This window comes from Phocoena phocoena, chromosome 20 (assembly GCF_963924675.1).
Source record: "Phocoena phocoena chromosome 20, mPhoPho1.1, whole genome shotgun sequence".
Classification (NCBI taxonomy): domain Eukaryota; kingdom Metazoa; phylum Chordata; class Mammalia; order Artiodactyla; family Phocoenidae; genus Phocoena; species Phocoena phocoena.
The window spans coordinates 5,523,720-5,544,561 of NC_089238.1; the positions used below are offsets into that span (position 1 = coordinate 5,523,720).

At 39.3% G+C, this 20,842-nt stretch overlaps 1 protein-coding gene and 1 pseudogene across 1 annotated transcript; one reads left to right on the forward strand and one right to left on the reverse strand.

Annotated features, from left to right (window-relative positions):
* Window positions 1-20,842, forward strand: part of LOC136140962 (zinc finger protein 850-like) — a 397,037-nt pseudogene that overhangs the window by 251,169 nt on the left and 125,026 nt on the right.
* On the reverse strand, window positions 765-20,301 carry ZNF614 (zinc finger protein 614). Its single transcript, XM_065898973.1, has 5 exons — window positions 20,221-20,301; window positions 19,938-20,108; window positions 2,966-3,092; window positions 2,596-2,691; window positions 765-2,287 (listed from the first exon to the last, which is right to left on the reverse strand). Exons 1-5 carry the CDS (start codon window positions 20,299-20,301, stop codon window positions 765-767), a joined length of 1,998 nt encoding a protein of 665 aa, XP_065755045.1.

Consider the following 20,842-nt stretch of genomic DNA (forward strand, 5'->3'; position numbering starts at 1 on the left):
AAGGCCAGAAAGGATATTCAGGTGCATTATCTGATATATGATGAGGTTAGATTTGTAACAAAAAGCACTCAAACATTTATCAGTTTCACAGAACTTCATTCCTTTTTAAGTCCTCTGATACTTAACTAAAGATCCTCTATCTTTAGCATGTTCATAAAGGTTTTAATTTCTATATGATTTCCTGACAAATGATGAGGCAGAATGTATCACTGAAATTCTGCCATATATACTATCCTCTTAAAAGTTTTTCTCCACTGTGAACTCTGACACTCATTGAAGTCTTCTTTCTGGGGGAAAGACATTCCCGTGGTCATCATATCTCCTTTTTTTTTTTTTAAATCATATTTCTATGAACAATGAGCTCATTGATGATCAATGAAGATCCCTGATAAGAAAGTCTGTCTTCCCACTGAAGACTTTCCTAGTCTCTGCATTCACAGAATTTGTCGGAGAATATAGAGTATATACTTTTCAGACATATAATGAAGTCAGAAAGTTTTGCCCAAGGCATCTCTGCACTGAATGTATCAGTTTTTCCAACATGTTTTCATTGACAGAAAATGTGAAGTAAGGATCACTAAAGGCACTACCACATTCACTATATTCACCAGGTTTATCTCCTGCGCAAATCCCTTCATCTCCTCAGCACACACATCTGATAACAGGCAGTACCGTTCTGCTCTGCTAGAAACACTGGTGTTTAAACAAAGTCTTAGCTGCCACAGAAGGCATTTCCCCAGTCACTGCATTAATGGGGCTCTTGTTCAATCGTAAGTAATGAGCTGTGACTCTCTGTTAAAGGAATTTCCAGCTTGACCGAATCTACTCATTTCTCTTATGTGCATTTTCTTATGTTTAACAAGGTTTGACAAGTGGGAGAAGGCTTTCTCACAATCAGTGCATCCATATGGTCTTTCTCCTGTGTGAGTTCTTTGATGTACATTGAGTACTGACTTCGTGGTGAAGGCTTTTCCACATTCATTGCACTCATAGGGTTTCTCTCCTGTGTGAATTCTCTGATGGGTAATGAGACCATACTTGTGGGAATAGGACTTTCCACACTCAGTACATACAAAGGGCGTCTTTCCTGTATGACACCTCTCATGCTGTATGAGGCATATCTTCTGGCTGAAGGTTTTACCACACTCATTGCATTCATAGGGTTTCTCTCCCGTGTGAGTTCGCTGATGTATAACAAGAGTGCGCTTTGTGGTGAAGCCTTTCCCGCATTCGTTACATAGGTAAGATTTCTCTCCCGTGTGAGTTCGCTGATGTATAATGAGAGTGCGTTTCACAGTGAAGCCTTTCCCACATTCACTGCATATGTAAGATTTCTCCCCTGTATGAGATCGCTGATGTACGATGAGATTACTCTTCACGGTGAAGCCTTTCCCACATTCACTGCACAAATATGGTTTCTCTCCAGTATGAGTTCGCTGGTGTACAACAAGATAGCGCTTCATGGTGAAGCCTTTTGCACACTCACTGCATACATAGGGTTTCTCCCCTGTGTGAGTGCGCTGATGCACAATGAGATTGCTCTTCACAGTGAAGCCTTTTCCACATTCACTGCACACATAAGGTTTCTCTCCACTGTGAGTTCGCTGATGTGCAATCAGATAGCGCCTCACTGTGAAGCCTTTTCCACACTCACTGCACATATAGGATTGCTCTCCTGTTTGGGTTTGCTGATGTACAGTGGGACTGCTCTTCACAGTAGAGACTTTTCTGCATCCACTGGTTAAATGGGGTTTGTCTCGTGTTTGAGGTTTCTGATGTTTAGTGAACATGACATTTCTGGAGAAGGATTTCTCACACAGATCACACTGATGGAGTTTGTCTCCTATATGAATGCTCTCCTGAGAAATAAGCTGAGATTTCCTGATGCATGTTTTCTCACTTTCAACGCAGGCCTGGGATTTCTCTATTTTGTGAGTCCTCTGATGCTTAAGGACTTGGAACTTAGCAATGATGTGTCTTATACTTTCAGGAAATTCAATTCCAGAATACAACTGTTCACGATCACCATGTAGAAAGAATTTCTTATCTCCATTAAACTCCACAGGGTTCTTTATTTCATATCTTCTCTTCTGGTTAACTAAACATAAGCTTGATTTCCAAGCTTTTTTACATAAGTCAAATGTATGATTTTGTGTTAGGGCTAAACGAGTTTTGCTCAGATGAACACTCTTCCTAAATGCATTCTGTTCACTGCATTGTTGCAGGCTCTTTGGAAATCTTTGGTCTTGAGAGTGCTCTGGCAGATGACTGTCAACTTTCCTGATTCCTAGGAAAAATGGAATGAAAGTGCTTAAAAGATGATATATAGTGGGGGGATTGGATCTTTATTGTCTACCATATGATCCCAGTACAAAATTATAAAGATGTAAGAGGAAATAAATATCAGATCCAAGAAGAGACAAGGAATATATTTAAAGCTAAATACCCACAAAGAAAGAGTGCTCTTCTGGGGAGATGAATATGTGGAGCAGCTGTTGTGGGGGCCTCAGTCACCCTCACAGCTGTGACTCCTTCTCTTAATGACTAGAATATGACCTTCCTGACCACTCCCCTTGCTGGTTCTCCCTCACTCACCTGGACGGGTTCTATTCTGGATTTTGTTTTCTATTATGCATGGTTCTTTTCCATGTTCCAACTTGGAGAATGTATCTGGTTTGGTAGCTTGATACCCTGTTCATGAGAAATGATAGAAGACTTAGATACAGGGACTGGGGTACAGTATGTCAAGATGGGAAAATACTTCATTTTAGAGACAAAATTTCTCGTATGCAAAGTAAAAGTTCTCCTTCAGCATACAGGAGATTATACCCTTTTGTTTGGGGCCAGACAGGGGACTGAAAATCTAACTCTTTGGAAGACCACAGTGACTGCAAAGCTTTCATCAGGTGATGGAGAAAAGGCCAGTGACTGGGTACTTCTAAGTGACACAGGGAGCTGTCCTTACCCAGTGACACCAAATTGTTAAAGTTCTCCAACATCACATCCCGGTATAGGTCTTTCTGGGCAGCATCCAGGAGCTGCCACTCCTCCCAGTTAAACTCCACAGCTATATCCTCCAGTGTCAGCAATTCCTGCAATAATAGAGTCCAGTTTAATATGATGGGAATTTTTTTTATCAATATGGAAGAAGCATGAGAGAAGTTGTTCTAATTTTCACTGTATAGCCTGCATCTATATACTTTTCTCAAATACATTTCAGTAGAAGAAAAATCCTATTTTTCTATCTATATATTTTAGCACCTATTTCCATTTACATACTAAAAATATGCAAATGATATCAGGACAAATAAAGTATTCCTACATTACCATGAAACTTCACAGCCAATATGAGAATCAACCATGAACAGCCTCCACATCCAGAATTTACAAGTGTTTTTTTTTTTTTTTTTTTACAAGTGTTTTTAATAAATGTAAAAAAAAAACCCAGAAACTATACAAGATACATCCACAGCAAAAAAAAAAACATTAAAGCTGATTAGGAAGATTTGAAAACAAAAACAAAGAGAAAATATAGTAATGGAGAAGCAGTATCCAAAGATCTAAAGATGAAAATTTCAAGACTGATTAAACACTCTGAACTTCAGACTCAGGAATCCCAACAAATTCCAAGCATGAAGTCTATACATAGGCACATCAGACTAAAACTATAATACACAAAATATGAAGGGAAACTATAAAAGCATCCAGAGACAAAAGACAGATTACCTACAACAGAAACAATAGAACTCAGAAAAAAAAGGAATATTATCTTCAAAGTTCTGATTTTTGTGCCAGAAAGGTCAGACATGAAGGCCACTTGGTATTGAAACACATGACTCTCATTATGGAGTCCTGGACAGCATTGCCTTCTCCCAGCCACATTGTGTGACAGTCCTTAGGAGTACTGCCAATCAAGGAAGCTCACCTGAACTTCAGTGTCCAGAGATTTTACTGAAGCTTCATTATATATGCATAATTTATTGAATCGCTGACCACATGGCTGAATGCAGGTCCTTCCCCCTTCCTGGAGGCTAGACTGGTTACATATGGCTGAAAGCCACAAGCCTCTAATCACATGGTTGGTCTTTTTGGCATGGACAGCCCTCATCTTGAGTTATCTCATTAGCACAAATCATCTAGGGCTCACATGAGTCATCTCATGGCATAAACTATAAAGTGTGGTCCCAGTGGTCCAAAATGAAAAACAAAGACACTCTTATCACATGGGTAATTCCAAGGGTTTAGCGGTTACCTCCCAGGAATCAGATATAAAAGTCAGCCAAATTCCTTATTACGTATTCATGCCCCTGTGAGGTACCCTTCCCTTGAGTATGGGCTAAATTGTTTCTTAAAAAAAAAAAAAAAAAGAATAGAGCAAAAGTGATGAGATACCCCTTTTAAATTGGGCTATATACGATTTCCAGCTTGCTAATAGAATCTGTCCTTTGATGACATTGATGAAACAAGATGGCATGTTGGGGGGCCCACGTGACAAGGAACTCAGTGGTCTTACATGACAGGTAGAAACTGAGGATCTCATTTGAGTTCTGGAAATGAATTCTGCCAACAACCATGTAAGTGAGCTTAGAAGTGCATCCTTCCCCACTTGAGCCTTCAGATCAGACCCCATCCTAGGGCTTACACCTTGATTGCAGCCACACGATAGACTGTGAAACAAAGTATTCAGCAATGATATGATACAAAAATAAACATTTGATCTTTGTCCCTGGTTCCTGGTACCCTAGCTCCTAAAACACTTAGAATCTCCACACCGATAAGTGTTTTTTGTATGCTAATGACATGACAGGTAGGGGGAGGGCATGCAGACAGCTTCGGGATGGGGGCTGGTTGCTAGAGGAACAAACCATGTGATAAAACCTCCAGAGAGGGGAGAAGGGCTGGAGACTGAGTTCAATCACCAATGGCCAATGATTTAATCAATCATGCCTAAGTAATGAAACGTTCAAAAAAAACCCCCAAAACTACAGGTTTGGCAAGTTTCCAAGTTGGTGAACACACTGAGGTACTGGAAGGGTGACACACCCCCATACCTTGCTCTATGCGTCTCTTCCATTTGACTGTTCCTGAGTTGTATCATGTAAATGTAAGTAAATAAATCTGTAAATTAAGAAAAGTGGTTTCCTGAGTTCTGTGAGTTTTTGAGCAAATTATCAAACCTGAGGAAGGGATTGTGGCCTTACAGATACAATTTCACAAAAAGCCATTAACAAGAATGTTTAATGTCACATGGTTCGTAATAACAAGAATATCTAAATATTCATCGGCACATGAATTATTAAATTATCACACATATATAATTTGGTGTTCATTGCATCACGTAAAAAAGAAGAAAGCTGGCCTGTAGACACCAAAATGTAAAGAATTCCAGTACACTGAAAACAGGCTGGAGGATGTCATTAAAATGACAATGGTGGCTCACCCTGCAGAGGTGGTTCATATATGAGTGTAATTCATGGTCAAGGAGTATTGATCTGTTATCTGTGAAGCTTGAATTATTTCACACTGAATCTATTTCTTAAACTCAGAGTGAATCTCCACCACTGTTCCCCAAAACATAGGTTTGATTATGTTACTTCATCATTTCAAACGTCAAATATTTGATTTCTATCAAACTCCAATGTTTTTTGTTCCAGTTTTATTGAGAAATAATTGACATATATCACTGTATAAGTTTTAGATATATAGCATGATGGTATGATTTACATATATTGCAAAATGACTACCACAATAGGTTCAGCTAACATCCATCTTCTCTCATGTAGATACAATAAAAAGAAAAGAAAAAAAGGAAAAAGATTTTCTCCCTGTGATGAGAACTCTTAGGATCTACTCTTAACAACTTTCCTATATATCATATAGCAGTGTTAGCTATAGTCACCATGTTGTACATTACATCCCTAGTACTTATTTATCCTGTAACGCTTTTTTGAGTATGACTATAAACTCATGGAATTTTATATAGCTATATAGGTAATGTTCTTCAGTCAGCTGCACTCATCTCTCTTTTAGATGCTCAGCTGGTACCAGGCCAGTGGTACTCTGGCTAGTGGGGAGCCCCTAAGAGTTATCGATGTTGTAGGAGTATCATTCCATTCACCTAAGTGACATAAACCACTGAATCCCTCAAGAAGCTGGTCTGCTTTTTCCTCAGTCAACACATACTACGGGGCTTTTCGTGTTTCTCTGGTTGTGACGTCTGCCAGAGATAATGCAAAGTGACAGCCGATGTAACCCACAGGGCCCACCACAGTCACACATTATCTTCCAATATTAGTCACTTGATGTGACCCCTATGAACGATATATTCCTGAACCCACTTTGTCCTGATTTTGAATTCAGAGTCTAAGTTAATTTCTCCCCAGAACCCCATTATCCCCAATTTATACTTCTTTTAGTTGAACTGATTTTTTTTTCAGGTCACCACAAATCCATTAGACAACAAAAGAAAGATATAACAAACCAAAAATCACCTGGACCTTGATCATCTTCTTCTATGCTCAGGAAATAGTGAGTAACATGGCTTCTGTCTTTTGTTTCTTCTGCATCTGCCATGTAATTCTTAGAGACAGAAATCTTGGTGTCCAGTTAAAGATGTCCTCAGAAATGATGATATCCAACTCCAAGAATCTCCTCTTTCTCCCCTCATTCTATCACTTGATCACTCTTTCTCCTGGGGAGCCAGGACCTATGTGCTGAAGAGCAAATTGACTTTGAGTGTACATTCCCTCTGGGCCCAGATGCTGTCACTTGTCTTTAAATAAGGGACCCCAATATTTCCAACTGTTCCTTTATTTGGTGCCCCAGAGGCGTTCATACTCTGGGGCAATAAAACAAGGTTTTGAATGTGTGAAATGTATGCCTTTCTCTTGTGAAGAGGAAATGGCATGACTATTAAAGGGAAGGAGGGAAAGCGGAATCAGCAGAGCATGACGCCACGGGTGAAAGCTCAAGCAGATCAAGTTTACAGAAGAGGCCACATGGAAGTTTCCAAGGATCTGGGCATTGTGCCTTTAAAAAGTATGTGTGCCCAGGTACCAATTCAAAAGTATATGCTCAGTAGGTACACACACCGCAGTTTTTTTTTCTTTAAGTATTATTTTTAATAAAGTTTTATTTAATGTGGACCATTTTCTTTAAAGTCTTTATTGAATTTTTTACAACATTGTTTCTTCTTTTTTTAAAAAAATTAATTTATTTATTTATTAATTTTTATCTGCGTTGGGCCTTTGTTGCTGTGCCAGGGCTTTCTCTAGTTGCGGCGAGCGGGGGCTACTCTTCATTGCAGTGTGTGGGCTTCTCATTGAGGTGGCCTTTCTTGTTGCGGAGCATGGGCTCTGGGAGTGTGGGCTTCAGTAGTTGTGGCTCGTGGGCTCTAGAGCATAGGCTCACTGGTTGTGGCACACAAGCTTAGTTGTTCCGCAGCATGTAGGATCTTCCCAGACCAGGGATCGAACCCTTGTCCCCTGTGTTGGCAGGCAGATTCTTAAACACTGCACCACCGGGGAAGCCCCTGCTTCCGTTTTTATGTTTTGGTTTTTTGGCCACGAGGCACGTGGGATCCTAGCTCCCCAACCAGGGATCAAACCCGCACCCCCGTCATTGGAAGGCGAAGTCCCAACCACTGGACAGCCAAGGAAGTCCCCATACCTCACTTTGAAGACCACCATACTAAGCAAATCATTAAGATTGTCTATTTCTCTTTGTATATGAAAAGATTAATCTTGCCCAACAGAGGTTTGGCTTTGCCCTCAGTTCCTGAGAGGGAACATATAAGCCCTTGGAATGCCCCACCCGATAAGAACGGCTTTGCTTACCTGGGAGGCTTGGCCCATACAAGATAGTCTATGCTAATGATGTAATTTATGGTGAGGGCCCTTGGACCACGTGGTATCAGCTTGACCTCTAGAGGGGCTGGAGACTGAGTTCAGCCAATCATGTCTATGTTCACTGAGCCCCAGTAAAAACGCTGGACACTAAGAGTTAGGTGAGCTCTCCCTGGTTGGCAATAATGATAAAACAAAAGCAAAAACAAAACCAGCAAGGATATAGCAGACTAGAACAATATAATCAATCAACTTAAGTGACATTTATTTAACACTACACTCAACAGCAACAAAATATATATGTTTTCAAAAGTACATGGAACATTCCCCAGGAAAGACCATATACTAGGGTATAAAACTGTCAATAAATTCAAAACAAAGGTAGGTTACAAGGTATACGACATGGGGAATATGGTCAATATTTTGTAATAACTGTAAATGGAGTATAACCTTTAAAAATTGTATAAAATGTTGTGTGTGTGTGTGTGTATATATATATATATATATATATATGGCTTAGATGAAATGAACAAATGTCTAGGAAGAAACAAAAATGAAATAAGATTTTTTTTAAAATTTAATACCAAAAAAAAAAAATTTTAATACCTATGTAGCAAGAAATTGAATTAGTAATTAAAAATCATCACACACAAAAAAAGGCTACTCTCAACTGGCTTTGCTGTATAAAGCCAGGATTACTAAGACACCAAAGCAAGACAAAGACATCACAGAAAAAAAAAAATCTATAGAGCAATCTCCTTCATGAGTATAGGTGAAAAATTGTTAACAATGTATTAGCAAGACACATGCAGCATAATATAAAAAGGATTATAGACAACAGCTAAGGGGGATTTATCCCAGGAATGCCAGGTTGGTTTATCATGGGAAGATAAAGTAATGTACTACTCCAAATTAATACAATAAAGGACAAAACCCACATGTTCTTCTCAAAGGATACAGAAAAGGTATGTGACCACATTTAATACCCACTCATGATTAAAACTTTCAAAAAACTAGAAACAGAAAGGAAGTTACTAAAACTAATAAAGGGCAGCTATGAAAAACCAAAACCAACATACTTAATGATAAAATTCTGAATGTTTTTCTCCTAGAATTGAGAACAATGCAAGGATAGCTGCCTTAACCCATTTTATCCATTACTATACTAAAGGTTCCAGCCAGTTCAATAGGTAATAAACAAATAAATACATTTTAAAAACTTAAAGGTATCTGTATTGGAAATACAGAGTGCAACTGTTCTTATTCATAGACAGTATGATTGTGTATGTAGAAAATCCTAAGAAATATATGCAAAAAAAGTATTAGAACTAGTAAATAGGTTTAGCAAGGTTACAGGATACAGTAACAATATATTAAAGAAAATTGCATATCTCTATACTAGCAATGATCCAGCCAATAAGAAAATTAAGGAAGCAATTCCACACACAATAGCATCAAAAAGAAAAAAAATACTTAAGAATAAATTAAAACTAATGCAAGACTTGTATACTGAAAACTATAAAACACTTCTGAGACAAATTTAAAGAGATATAAATAAATGGAGAGACACTCCAAGCCTGTAGATTGGAAGATTCAATATGGTGATGGCAATTCTCCCCAGATTCAGTGCAATCACTGTCAAAGGTACACCAGGAATTTTATAAATATGGAGAAGCTGATACTAAAATTTGCATTAAAAGATAAAGAATGTAGAATAGCTATACCAATTGTAAAATAGAATTATAAAGTTGGTGAGTGCTTATACTAATCTATTTCAAAGTTTATTTTAAACCCATAGTAATAAAATAGGTACTGTATTGACATAATGATAGATACATAAGTCAGTGCAACAGAATTGAGAAATAAATGCAAGTACGGTCAGCTGATTTTCAACAAAGGTGCAAGACAAAGCAATGAGGAAACAGATGGTCTTTCCAACAAATATACTGGAACAACTGAATATCCATTTCCAAGTAAATTAAAATGGATAATAAATGTAATAGCTAAAAATATAAACTACCTCAAGAAATTGAGAAGACAAGGCACAGGCTGGGAGAAAATATTTGCAAAAGACATATTGATAAAGGACTGTTATCCAAAATATACAAAGAACTCTTAAAAACTCAACAATAAGGAAACACAATCCAATTGAAAAATGGGCAAGACCTGAACTGACACCTTACCAAAGAAGATATAGCAAATAAGCAAATGAAAAGATGTGTAATTAGGAAATTACATCATATGTAATTAGGAAATAACAAATTAAAAAAACAATGAGATACCAATACCCACCTATTAGAATAACCAAAATTCAAAACAAGGACTACACCAAATGCTGAAGAGGATATGAAGCAACAGGAATTCTAATTTATTGCTGATGGGAAGGCAAAATGGTACAGCTACTCTGGAAGACAGTTTGTCAGTTTCTTACAAAACTATATATATTCCTGGGACTTCCCTCATGGCACAGCGGTTAAGAATCCACCTGCCAATGCAGGGGACATGGGTTTGGTCCCTGGTCTGGGAAGATCCCTCATGCCACGGAGCAGCTAATCCCGTGAGCCACAACTACTGAGCCTGTGCTCTAGAGCCGACTAGCCACAACTATTGAGCTCATGCGCCACAACTACTGAAGCCTGTGCACTGTAGGGTCTGCGTACTGCAACAAGAGAAGCCAACGCAATGAGAAGCCCATGCACCACAATGAAGAGTAGCCCCCATTCGCTGCAACTAGAGAAAGCCTACGTGCAGCAATGAAGACCCAACGCAGCCAAAAACAAAAACCTACCAAAAACTATATATACTCTTAACACATGACCCAAAGTCACATTCCTTGCTATTGACCAAAGTCAGTTGAAAATTTATGTCCATACAGAAACCTGATCACAGGTATTTATAGCAGCTCCATCTATCCAAATAATGAATGAATACTATTCAGCACTAAAAAGAAATGAGCTCAGATCAGAAATAAATGAAAAAGAAATGAAGGAAATGATAGCAAAGATCAATAAAACTAAAAGCTGGTTCTTTGAGAAGATAAACAAAATTGATAAACCATTAGCCAGACTCATCAAGAAAAAAAGGGAGAAGACTCAAATCTATAGAATTAGAGATGAAAAAGGAGAAGTAACAACTGACACTGCAGAAATACAAAAGATCATGAGAGATTACTACAAGCAACTCTATGCCAATACAACGGACAACCTGGAAGAAATGGACAAATTCTTAGAAATGCACAACCTGCCAAGACTGAATCAGGAAAAAATAGAAAACATGAACAGACCAATCACAAGCAATGAAATTGAATCTGTGATTAAAAATCTTGCAACAAACAAAAGCCCAGGACCAGATGGCTTCACAGGCGAATTCTATCAAACATTTAGAGAAGAGCTAACACCTATCCTTCTCAAACTCTTCCAAAATATAGCAGAGGGAGGAACACTCCCAAACGCATTTTATGAGGCCACCATCACATTGATACCAAAACCAGACAAGGATGTCACAAAGAAAGAAAACTACAGGCCAATATCACTGATGAACATAGATGCAAAAATCCTCAACAAAATACTAGCAAACAGAATCCAATAGCACATTAAAAAGATCATACACCATGACCGAGCGCGGTTTATCCCAGGAATGCAAGGATTCTTCAATATATGCAAATCAATCAACGTGATACACCATATTAACAAATTGAAGGAGAAAAATCATATGATCATCTCAATAGATGCAGAGAAAGCTTTTGACAAAATTCAACACCCATTTATGATAAAAACCCTGCAGAAAGTAGGCATAGAGGGAACTTTCCTCAACATAATTAAGGCCATATATGACAAACCCACAGCCAACATCGTCCTCAATGGTGAAAAACGGAAAGCATTTCCACTAAGGTCAGGAACAAGACAAGGTTGCCCACTCTCACCACTCTTATTCAACATAGTTTTGGAAGTTTTAGCCACAGCAATCAGAGAAGGAAAGGAAATAAAAGGAATCCAAATCAGAAAAGAAGAAGTAAAGCTGTCACTGTTTGCAGATGACAGGATACTATACATAGAGAATCCTAAAGATGCTACCAGAAAACTACTAGAACTAATCAATGAATTTGGTAAAGTAGCAGGATACAAAATTAATGCACAGAAATCTCTTGCATTCCTATACATTAATGATGAAAAATCTGAAAGTGAAATCAAGAAAACACTCCCATTTACCACTGCAACAAAAAGAATAAAATATCTAGGAGTAAACCTACCTAAGGAGACAAAAGACCTGTATGCAGAAAATTATAAAACACCGATGAAAGAAATTAAAGATGATACAAATAGATGGAGAGATATACCATGTTCTTGGATTGGAAGAATCAACATTGTGAAAATGACTCTACTACCGAAAGCAATCTACAGATTCAATGCAATCCCTATCAAACTACCACTGGCATTTTTCACAGAACTAGAACAAAAAATTTCACAATTTGTATGGAAACACAAAAGACCACGAATAGCCAAAGCAATCTTGAGAACGAAAAACGGAGCTGGAGGAATCAGGCTCCCTGACTTCAGACTATACTACAAAGCTACAGTAATCAAGACAGTATGGTACTGGCATAAAAACAGAAATATAGATCAATGGAACAGGATAGATAAACCCATGCACATACTGTCACCTTATCTTTGATAAAGGAGGCATGAATGTACAATGGAGAAAGGACAGCCTCTTCAATAAGTGGCGCTGGGAAAACTGGACAGGTAGATGTAAAAGTATGAGATTAGATCACTCCCTAACACCATACACAAAAATAAGCTCAAAATGGATTAAGGACCTAAATGTAAGGCCAGAAACTATCAAACTCTTAGAGGAAAACATAGGAAGAACACTCTATGACATAAATCACAGCAAGATCCTTTTTGGCACACCTCCTACAGAAATCAAAATAAAAACAAAAATAAACAAATGGGACCTAATGAAACTTCAAAGCTTTTACACAGCAAAGGAAACCATAAACAAGACCAAAAGACAACCCTCAGAATGGGAGAAAATATTTGAAAATGAAGCAACTGACAAAGGATTAATCTCCAAAATTTATAAGCAGCCCATACAGCTCAATAACAAAAAAACAAACAACCCAATCCAAAAATGGGCAGAAGACCTAAATAGACATTTCTCCAAAGAAGATATACAGACTGCCAACAAACACATGAAAGAATGCTCAACATCATTAATCATTAAAGAAATGCAAATCAAAACTACAATGAGATATCATCTCACACCAGTCAGAATGGCCATCATCAAAAAATCTAGAAACAATAAATGCTGGAGAGGGTGTGGAGAAAAGGGAACCCTCTTGCACTGTTGGTGGGAATGTAAATTGATACAGCCACTGTGGAGAACAGTATGGAGGTTCCTTTAAAAACTACAAATAGAACTACTATATGACCCAGCAATCCCACTACTGGGCATATACCCTGAGAAAGCCATAATTCAAAAAGAGTCATGTACCAAAATGTTCATTGCAGCTCTATTTACAATAGCCAGGACATGGAAGCAACCTAAGTGTCCATCGACAGATGAATGGATAAAGAAGATGTGGCACATATATACAATGGAATATTACTCAGCCATAAAAAGAAATGAAATTGAGCTATCTGTAATGAGGTGGATAGACTTAGAGTCTGTCATACAGAGTGAAGTAAGTCAGAAAGAGAAAGACAAATACTGTATGCTAACACATATATATGGAATTTAAGGAAAAAATGTCATGAAGAACCTAGGGGTAAGACAGGAATAAAGACACAGACCTACTAGAGAATGGACTTGAGGATATGGGGAGGGGGAAGGGTAAGCTGTGACAAAGTGACAGAGAGGCATGGACATATATACACTACCAAACCTAAGGTAGATAGCTAGTAGGAAGCAGCCGCATAGCACAGGGTGATCAGCTCCGTGCTTTGTGACTGCCTGGAGGGGTGGGATAGGGAGGGTGGGAGGGAGGGAGACGCAAGAGGGAAGAGATATGGGAACATATGTTATGTATAACTGATTCACTTTGTTATAATAGAGAAACTAACACACCATTGTAAAGCAATTATACTCCAATAAAGATGTAAAAAAAAAAAAAGAAATGAGCTATCAAACTATGAAAAGACAAGGAGGAACCTAAAATGCATATTATTAAGTGAAAGAAGCCCATCTAGAAAGACTATATACTATACAATTCCAACTATATGACATTCTGAAAAAGGCAAAGCTAAGGAGACAGTAAAACGATCAGTGGTTGCCAGGAGTTGGAGGGAGGGCAAGATGAATAGGCAGAATCCAGAGGAGTTTTAGAGCAGTGCAACTGTTCTGTATGATACTCAATGGTGGATATATGTCATTTTACATTTGTCAAGACCCAAAGAACATACAACACAAGAGTGAAACCTAATGCAAATTATTCACTTTGGGTAATAATGTGTCAATATGAAAATTGACTGTAACAAATTCAGCACTCTGGTGCAGGATGTTGACCATGGGGAAAGGTTACACATGTCAGGGAACAGGGGTATATGGTATCTCTATGCAGTTCCCACTCAGTGTTGCTGTGAATCTAAAACTGCTCCTAAAAAAAAATAAAGTCATATCCTTATCTATCTATATCTATACATGTACACATTATCTTTCAGAAAACATATGAGACATTTCTCATGACCTTGGGTTAGACAGAGAAGACATGTCACCAAACCAGCAAACCATAGAAGAAGAAAATTGGACTTGTATTACATTTTGCACATCAAAAAACACTATAAAGCTAAAGGAAAAGGTAAGCTACAAATCAGGAGAAAAATTTGCAAATCATAGATCTGATAAAGTACTTCTATGCAGAATATATAAAGAACTCAAAAAGCTCAATTTGTTAAGAAGACAAAGAACCCATTTAGAAAACGGGAAAAGACTTGAATATCTATAAACACATGAAAAGATGATCAACATTATTTGTCATTAGGGAAATTAAGATGATGGTGAAATTCTAGTACACGGCAACTAGATATAATTAAAAAGACTAATAATTCCAAATGTTGATGAGAATGTGGAGAAACTGGAACTCTCATACAATAATAGTAAACTGGTACACGCACTTTTGAAACTTTGTAAAACACACACTTATCTTAGGAACCAGCCATTCCACTCAGAGGAATTTAACAAACAAAAATGAAAACATGTCTAATTTGCACCTGAATATATGTAGCAACATTATTCATCAAAGTCTCAAACTAGAATTTGACAAAATTCATTATATACATCCAATGGATCATTCAGGAATAGAGTTGAAGAGAAGGGAATATTTCCCAATTCATTCTAAGAGGCCATTTAGTTTTAAAAAATACAATACTATCTATAATACAATTTAAAAAATGTGAAATACTTATGGGAAAAATTACAAAAAAATGTAAAAGACATTCTGAAAACTATATCACTGAGAAATCTGTAAAGACTTCAATAAATGAAGAGATGTAGCTTTTTAGAAAAAGAATTATTTTCTGAAATAAACCAAACAGACCAGTCTCCACAATTTGTCTATAGAGTCATAAAACCCCACTCATAATCCCAGGAAAGTTTTTCTGTAGCGACTTGACAGCCTGATCCTTAAATTCAGATAGCAATGCAAAAGGTCTAGAATAGCCAAAACAACTGTGGAAAAGAACAAAGTTGGTGGGTTGACACTACCTGATTCCAAGAATTTATATCAAGCTACAGTAATCAAGACAGGGTTGTATTCACGTCAACATAAACAAATGAATGGAACAGAATAGAGACCAGAATAAGATTAAGACCCACATATATATACATATAGCCAACTGACATTTTACAAAGGCGCAAAGGCAATACAGTGGAGAAAAGAAAGCCTTTTCAACAAATGTTGCTGGAACAAGTAGATATGAATATCAAAAGAAAAATGAATTAAAACAAGAACTTGGATCCACACATTGCACCATATACATAACTCAAGATGGATAATAAACCTAAATGAAAAACCTAAAAAAAAAAATCTGAAACTTCTAGAAGAAAAAATTGGCAAAAATCCTCTGATCTTGTAATTAGGCAAAGATTCTTAGGTACAACACCGAAAGGATTATTTGTTTAAAAAAAGTTCATACACTGGACTTCATAAAAACTAAATCCTTCTGCTCTTCAAAACATATTGTTAAGAGAATGTTGAAAGGCAAGTCAAAGACTGGGAGAAAATCTTTGTAAAGCATGTAACTGGTAAAGGAAGGATTTGTAGCTAGAACATAAAACGAATTCTCAAAAATCAACAAGAAAACACAACAGAAAACTGCAAAAGACTTGAACAGATACTTCACCAAGGAAGATATATGGATGGCAACTAAGCATGTGAAAAGATGCTCAATATCATTAATCATCATTAGGTAAATACAAATTAAAACCGCAAGGTACTGCTCCATACCTATTAGAATGCCTACAATTAAAAAGAAAGACGAGGGGCTTCCCTGGTGGCGCAGTGGTTGAGAGTCAGCCTGTCGATGCAGGGGACACAGGTTCATGCCCAGGTCCGGGAAGATCCCACATGCCGCGGAGCGGCTAGCCACTGGGCCTGCACGTCCGGAGCCTGTGCTCCACAACGGGAGAGGCCACAACAGTGAGAGGCCCGCGTACCACAAAAAAAAAAAAAAGAAAGACGAGGGCTTCCCTGGTGGCACAATGGTTAAGAATCCACCTGCCAATGCTGGGGACACGGGTTCGAGCCCTGGTCCAGGAAGATCCCACATGCCGCTGAGCAACTAAGCCCATGTGCCACAACTACTGAAGCCCGCGGGCCTAGAGCCCATGCTCTGCAACAAGAGAAGCCACCGCAATGAGAAGCCCACGCACCGCAGTGAAGAGTGGCCCCCACTCACCACAACTAGAGAAAGCCCGTGAGTAGCAATGAAGACACAACACAGCCATAAATTAATTAATTAATTAATTAATTTTAAAAAAAAGAAAGACGATACAAAATGTGGAGCCACCCAACAGCCATCCATCTGCTTCTTCTAGATATAAAGTACAACCACTTTGGAGAACAGTTTAGCAGTTTCTTTAAAAGTTAAACATACACCTACCACATGATTTCGCCATTCAAATACTGGTGATTTACACAGGAGAAAGAAAAACACATGTAACTGGAACATGAATGTTCACAGAAGCTTTATTCGCAAGAGCTAAAAACTGGAAACAAAACTACCCACCAACAGGTGAGTTAGAGACTTCCCTGGTGGTCCAGTGGTTGAGATTCTGCATTCCCATTGCAGGAGGCCTGGGTCTGATCCCTGGTTGGGGAACTAGATCCCACATGCCGCAACTTAATACCCCGTATGCTGCAACGAAGATCCCGCATACGGCAACAAAGATACCGCGTGCCACAACTAAGACCCGGCGCAGCCAAATAAATAAATAAATATTTTTTTTAAAAAGGTGAATTAATAAACTCTATAGAATGAACTAATGTTCCTACAATGGAATACAAAGCAAGAAAAAGAAACTATGGATACACAGAAGGATGAATCTCAAAATATTAATGTTGGGTGAAACAAGTCAGAATAAAAATGAGTGTACACTGTATGATTCCATTCACATAAAACTTTTAAAAACTATAAATTAACCTATAGTAACGAAAAAAAGATTTGTGGTTGCTTGGGGAGGTGTGGGGAATATAAGAAGGATGGATTAAAAAGGGACACAAAGAAACTTCTTAGGTGATGGGTATGCTCACTATCTTCATTGTTGGTGATAGTTTCATGAGTATGTATGTCCAACTTACTAATCTGTACGATTTAAATATATGCAGCTTATTGTCTATCAATTTTGCCTCAATAGATCACTTGGGGGAAAAAAAGGAAAACTTACTGATACTTATAATATAGATAGACCTCAAATACATTATGTTAAATGAAAAAAAGACAGCCCCAGAAGACTACATATTTTATGATTCTGTTTCTATGAAATGTCCAGAAATTGCAAATCAATAGAGGCAGGAAGATGATCAGTGGTTGTGTGTGGCTCCGGGTAGGGGTGGAAACTGAGTGCACAGAGGAACAAGACAACTTTCTGGGGTGATGGAAATGTTTTAAAGTTGGATTGTGCTGACGGTTGCACAACCCTAGAAACTCAGTCAAAATTACTGAAATGTATGCTTACACTTGGTGAATTTTATAGTAAATAAAACTACAACAAAAAAGACTTCCTTTTCGGGACCTCCCTGGTGGCGCAGTGATTGGGGGTCCGCCTGCCAATAGAGGGGACATGGGTTCGAGCCCTGGTCCGGGAAGATCCCACACGTCGAGGAGCAACTAAGCCTGCAAGCCACAACTACTGAGCCTGCGAGCCACAACTACTGAAGCCCACGCGCCTAGAGCCCGTGCTCTGCAACAGGAGAAGCCACCACAATGAGGAGCCAGCGCACCTCAATGAAGAGTGGCCCCCACTCGCCACAACTAGAGAAAGCCCACGCGCAGCAACGAAGATCCAACACAGCCAAAAATAAAAATAAAAATAAAAAGACTTCCTTTTCTACAGTACGAAAAAACAAAACAAAAAACCCCACCAACTGAAACTGCAAAAAAAGGTCAAGGAAAAGAGTTTACCAAGAAATAAAGGTAGCCAGAAATCTCTGGGACAAAACAAAAAACGTACCATAAATTTTTAAGTGGAGTGGTAGAATCAGAAAGTAATCAGAAAGTCAAAATGGGTTACTGAAATTATAATTGAATGCTTTTAAATACTGTACGTCAATACTACTTACATTAATGAATACATTTGATTCCAGACACCATACCACTGGTTCACCAACCTGTGTTGATATTGAAACAATTTTTATTTTTAAAAAATTAATTAATTTATTTATTTTTGGCTGTATTGGGTTTTCGTTGCAGCGTGAGCTTTCTCTAGTTGCAGCGAGCGGGGTGTGGTGCGAGGGCTTCTCATTGCAATGGTTCTCTTGTTGCAGAGCACGGGCTCTAGGCACCAGGGCTTCAGTAGTTGTGGCACGCAGGCTCAGTAGTTGCATCTCTCTGTCTCTAGAGCACAGGCTCAGTAGTTGTGGCGCAGGGGGTTAGTTGCTCCGCGGCATGTGGGATCTTCCCGGACCAGGGCTTGAACCCATGTTCCCTGCGTTGGCAGGCGGATTCTTAACCACTGCGCCAACAGGGAAGTCCCTGAAACTATTTTTAAAAAGTATAAATATCTCAAATGCAAATATGTTGAGATCGGAGAAATTAAGTGATACAATTAACTGTCCTTATGTTTATACAGATTATCCCAAATGTAAAAAAACCCTAGCATTAAAAAAAAAAGTTCTCACTGCGGAACATAATATAGGATAAAGGAAATGCTTTTACTTAAGTAAGAATGACCCTAAATGTAAATACCCAAAAGAAGTATAGTAAACTTGGAGATAAGAAGAACGAAAACTACATTAAATTTCATTAAAAATAGTAAACTTAGCACTAGATCACTCCGAACCACATTGAATTTTGTGAGGACAGCGAGAAGAGTGGTGATTGGGGGAGACAAAGTTGTTAGTAAGGTCCGTGAGGACAGACTAGAAGGAGTGAACTGTGCTTGGATTAACTGGGGAAATGCAGCCTTCATGTCTGTTTCTGGCGTTCAAGGTTTGACCCTGAACGTCCTCAAATACTGAGAGCCCCCACCAGGCGTCTCTATGACTGAGTCCTATATTAAATATCAGTCTAAACTCCAAACATGCCCAAGAAACCAACCGGGACATCTCCCTAACCCGGGCCTCTCTAACACTGAGTCCCAGGTTAAATCGCGAACCCGGACGAGACACCGCGTTCACCGATACAAACTTTCCACCACAGCTCTCAACCCCTGAGTCCCACAAGCAGAGTGATCCAGTGGACTCCAAACTCTGACAGAGTCGGACTTTCGGTCGATGATTTCTTCAGACTCTTAATCACTGACTGCCAAAAGCCCCATGACTAACGTCCAGACGTCTCTGGGAATGATTCTAAATAAAATCCCAACTAAGGTCCTTCACACGCGCTCACGTTTCACAGTCCCAAGAGGCCGTGAATCCAAGCCCACAACCCGACTCACCTGATCCCAAACCCCTCCAGACACCACTGGCAGCGACAAAAGGCTGAGCCCACCTGCTATTCGGATGCCTTCCTGAGCGGTCCCTTGGGACGCAGACCCGCTAGGACCACGCAATCTGACAAGGGCCTTGGAGCGCTGCCGGATTTCCGAATTCCGACCGCGCGCTCCGCTCTATGACGTAACATGGCCCCGCCCACCTCGGCGTTTCCGACGGGCGGGGGCCATAAAGGCTGTAGGAAGACATCGAAATCACTCCTGGCCCCCTCAATGCTTTTATCAATACCTGCCGGTTGCGAGGGTTGGTCAACAATGCTGTGCTAACTGCGTAAGATTTCAGAGACCGATGCCTATCCAAGGCCAACATGGCGCGTTCAGCCGGCTGAGGAACAAAGAAAGATGGCAGCGCCCTTCATGCACTTTAGAGCCGATTCGTTACTCTGGAGCGCCATGGGCGCGGCCATCTTAGAAGAATGCAGGTGTCCCTATGACCGAAAAGGGGTTAGATACCCGGTTGCTTGGGAAGATTAAAAAAGGTAGAAGTTAGGGCTTCCCTGGTGGCGCAGTGGTTGAGAGTCCGCTTGCCGATGCAGGGGACACGGGTTCGTACCCCGGTCCGTGGAAGATCCCACATGCCGCGGAGCGGCTAGGCCCATGAGCCATGGCCGCTGAGCCTGCGCGTCCGGAGCCTGTGCTCCGCAACGGGAGAGGCCACAACAGTGAGAGGCCCGCGTACCGCAAAAAAAAAAAAAAGGTAGAAGTTGAGATATCGCTGGAGACGCGGGGGCCACGGAATTGACAAAAGCAGTCGTCACTTAATATCTTAGGTTTGTGGAGAGAGCGGTTGTGTGTGGAGTGGGTAAGGCCTTTGTAGTTTAGAAGAAATTAAGACAGCCTTTGTATAGGCG

What these genes read in the sequence shown, in the direction of transcription:
- ZNF614 (XM_065898973.1), bottom strand. Translation starts at nt 20,301, where the DNA reads ATGTTGGCCTTGGATAGGCATCGGTCTCTGAAATCTTACGCAGTTAGC. An exon ending in CCAACCCTCGCAACCGGCAG is followed by an intron (nt 20,109 to 20,220) that starts GTATTGATAAAA and finishes GTTACGTCATAG; the next exon opens with AGCGGAGCGCGCGGTCGGAA. An exon ending in TAACAATTTGGTGTCACTGG is followed by an intron (nt 2,692 to 2,965) that starts GTAAGGACAGCT and finishes TCTCATGAACAG; the next exon opens with GGTATCAAGCTACCAAACCA.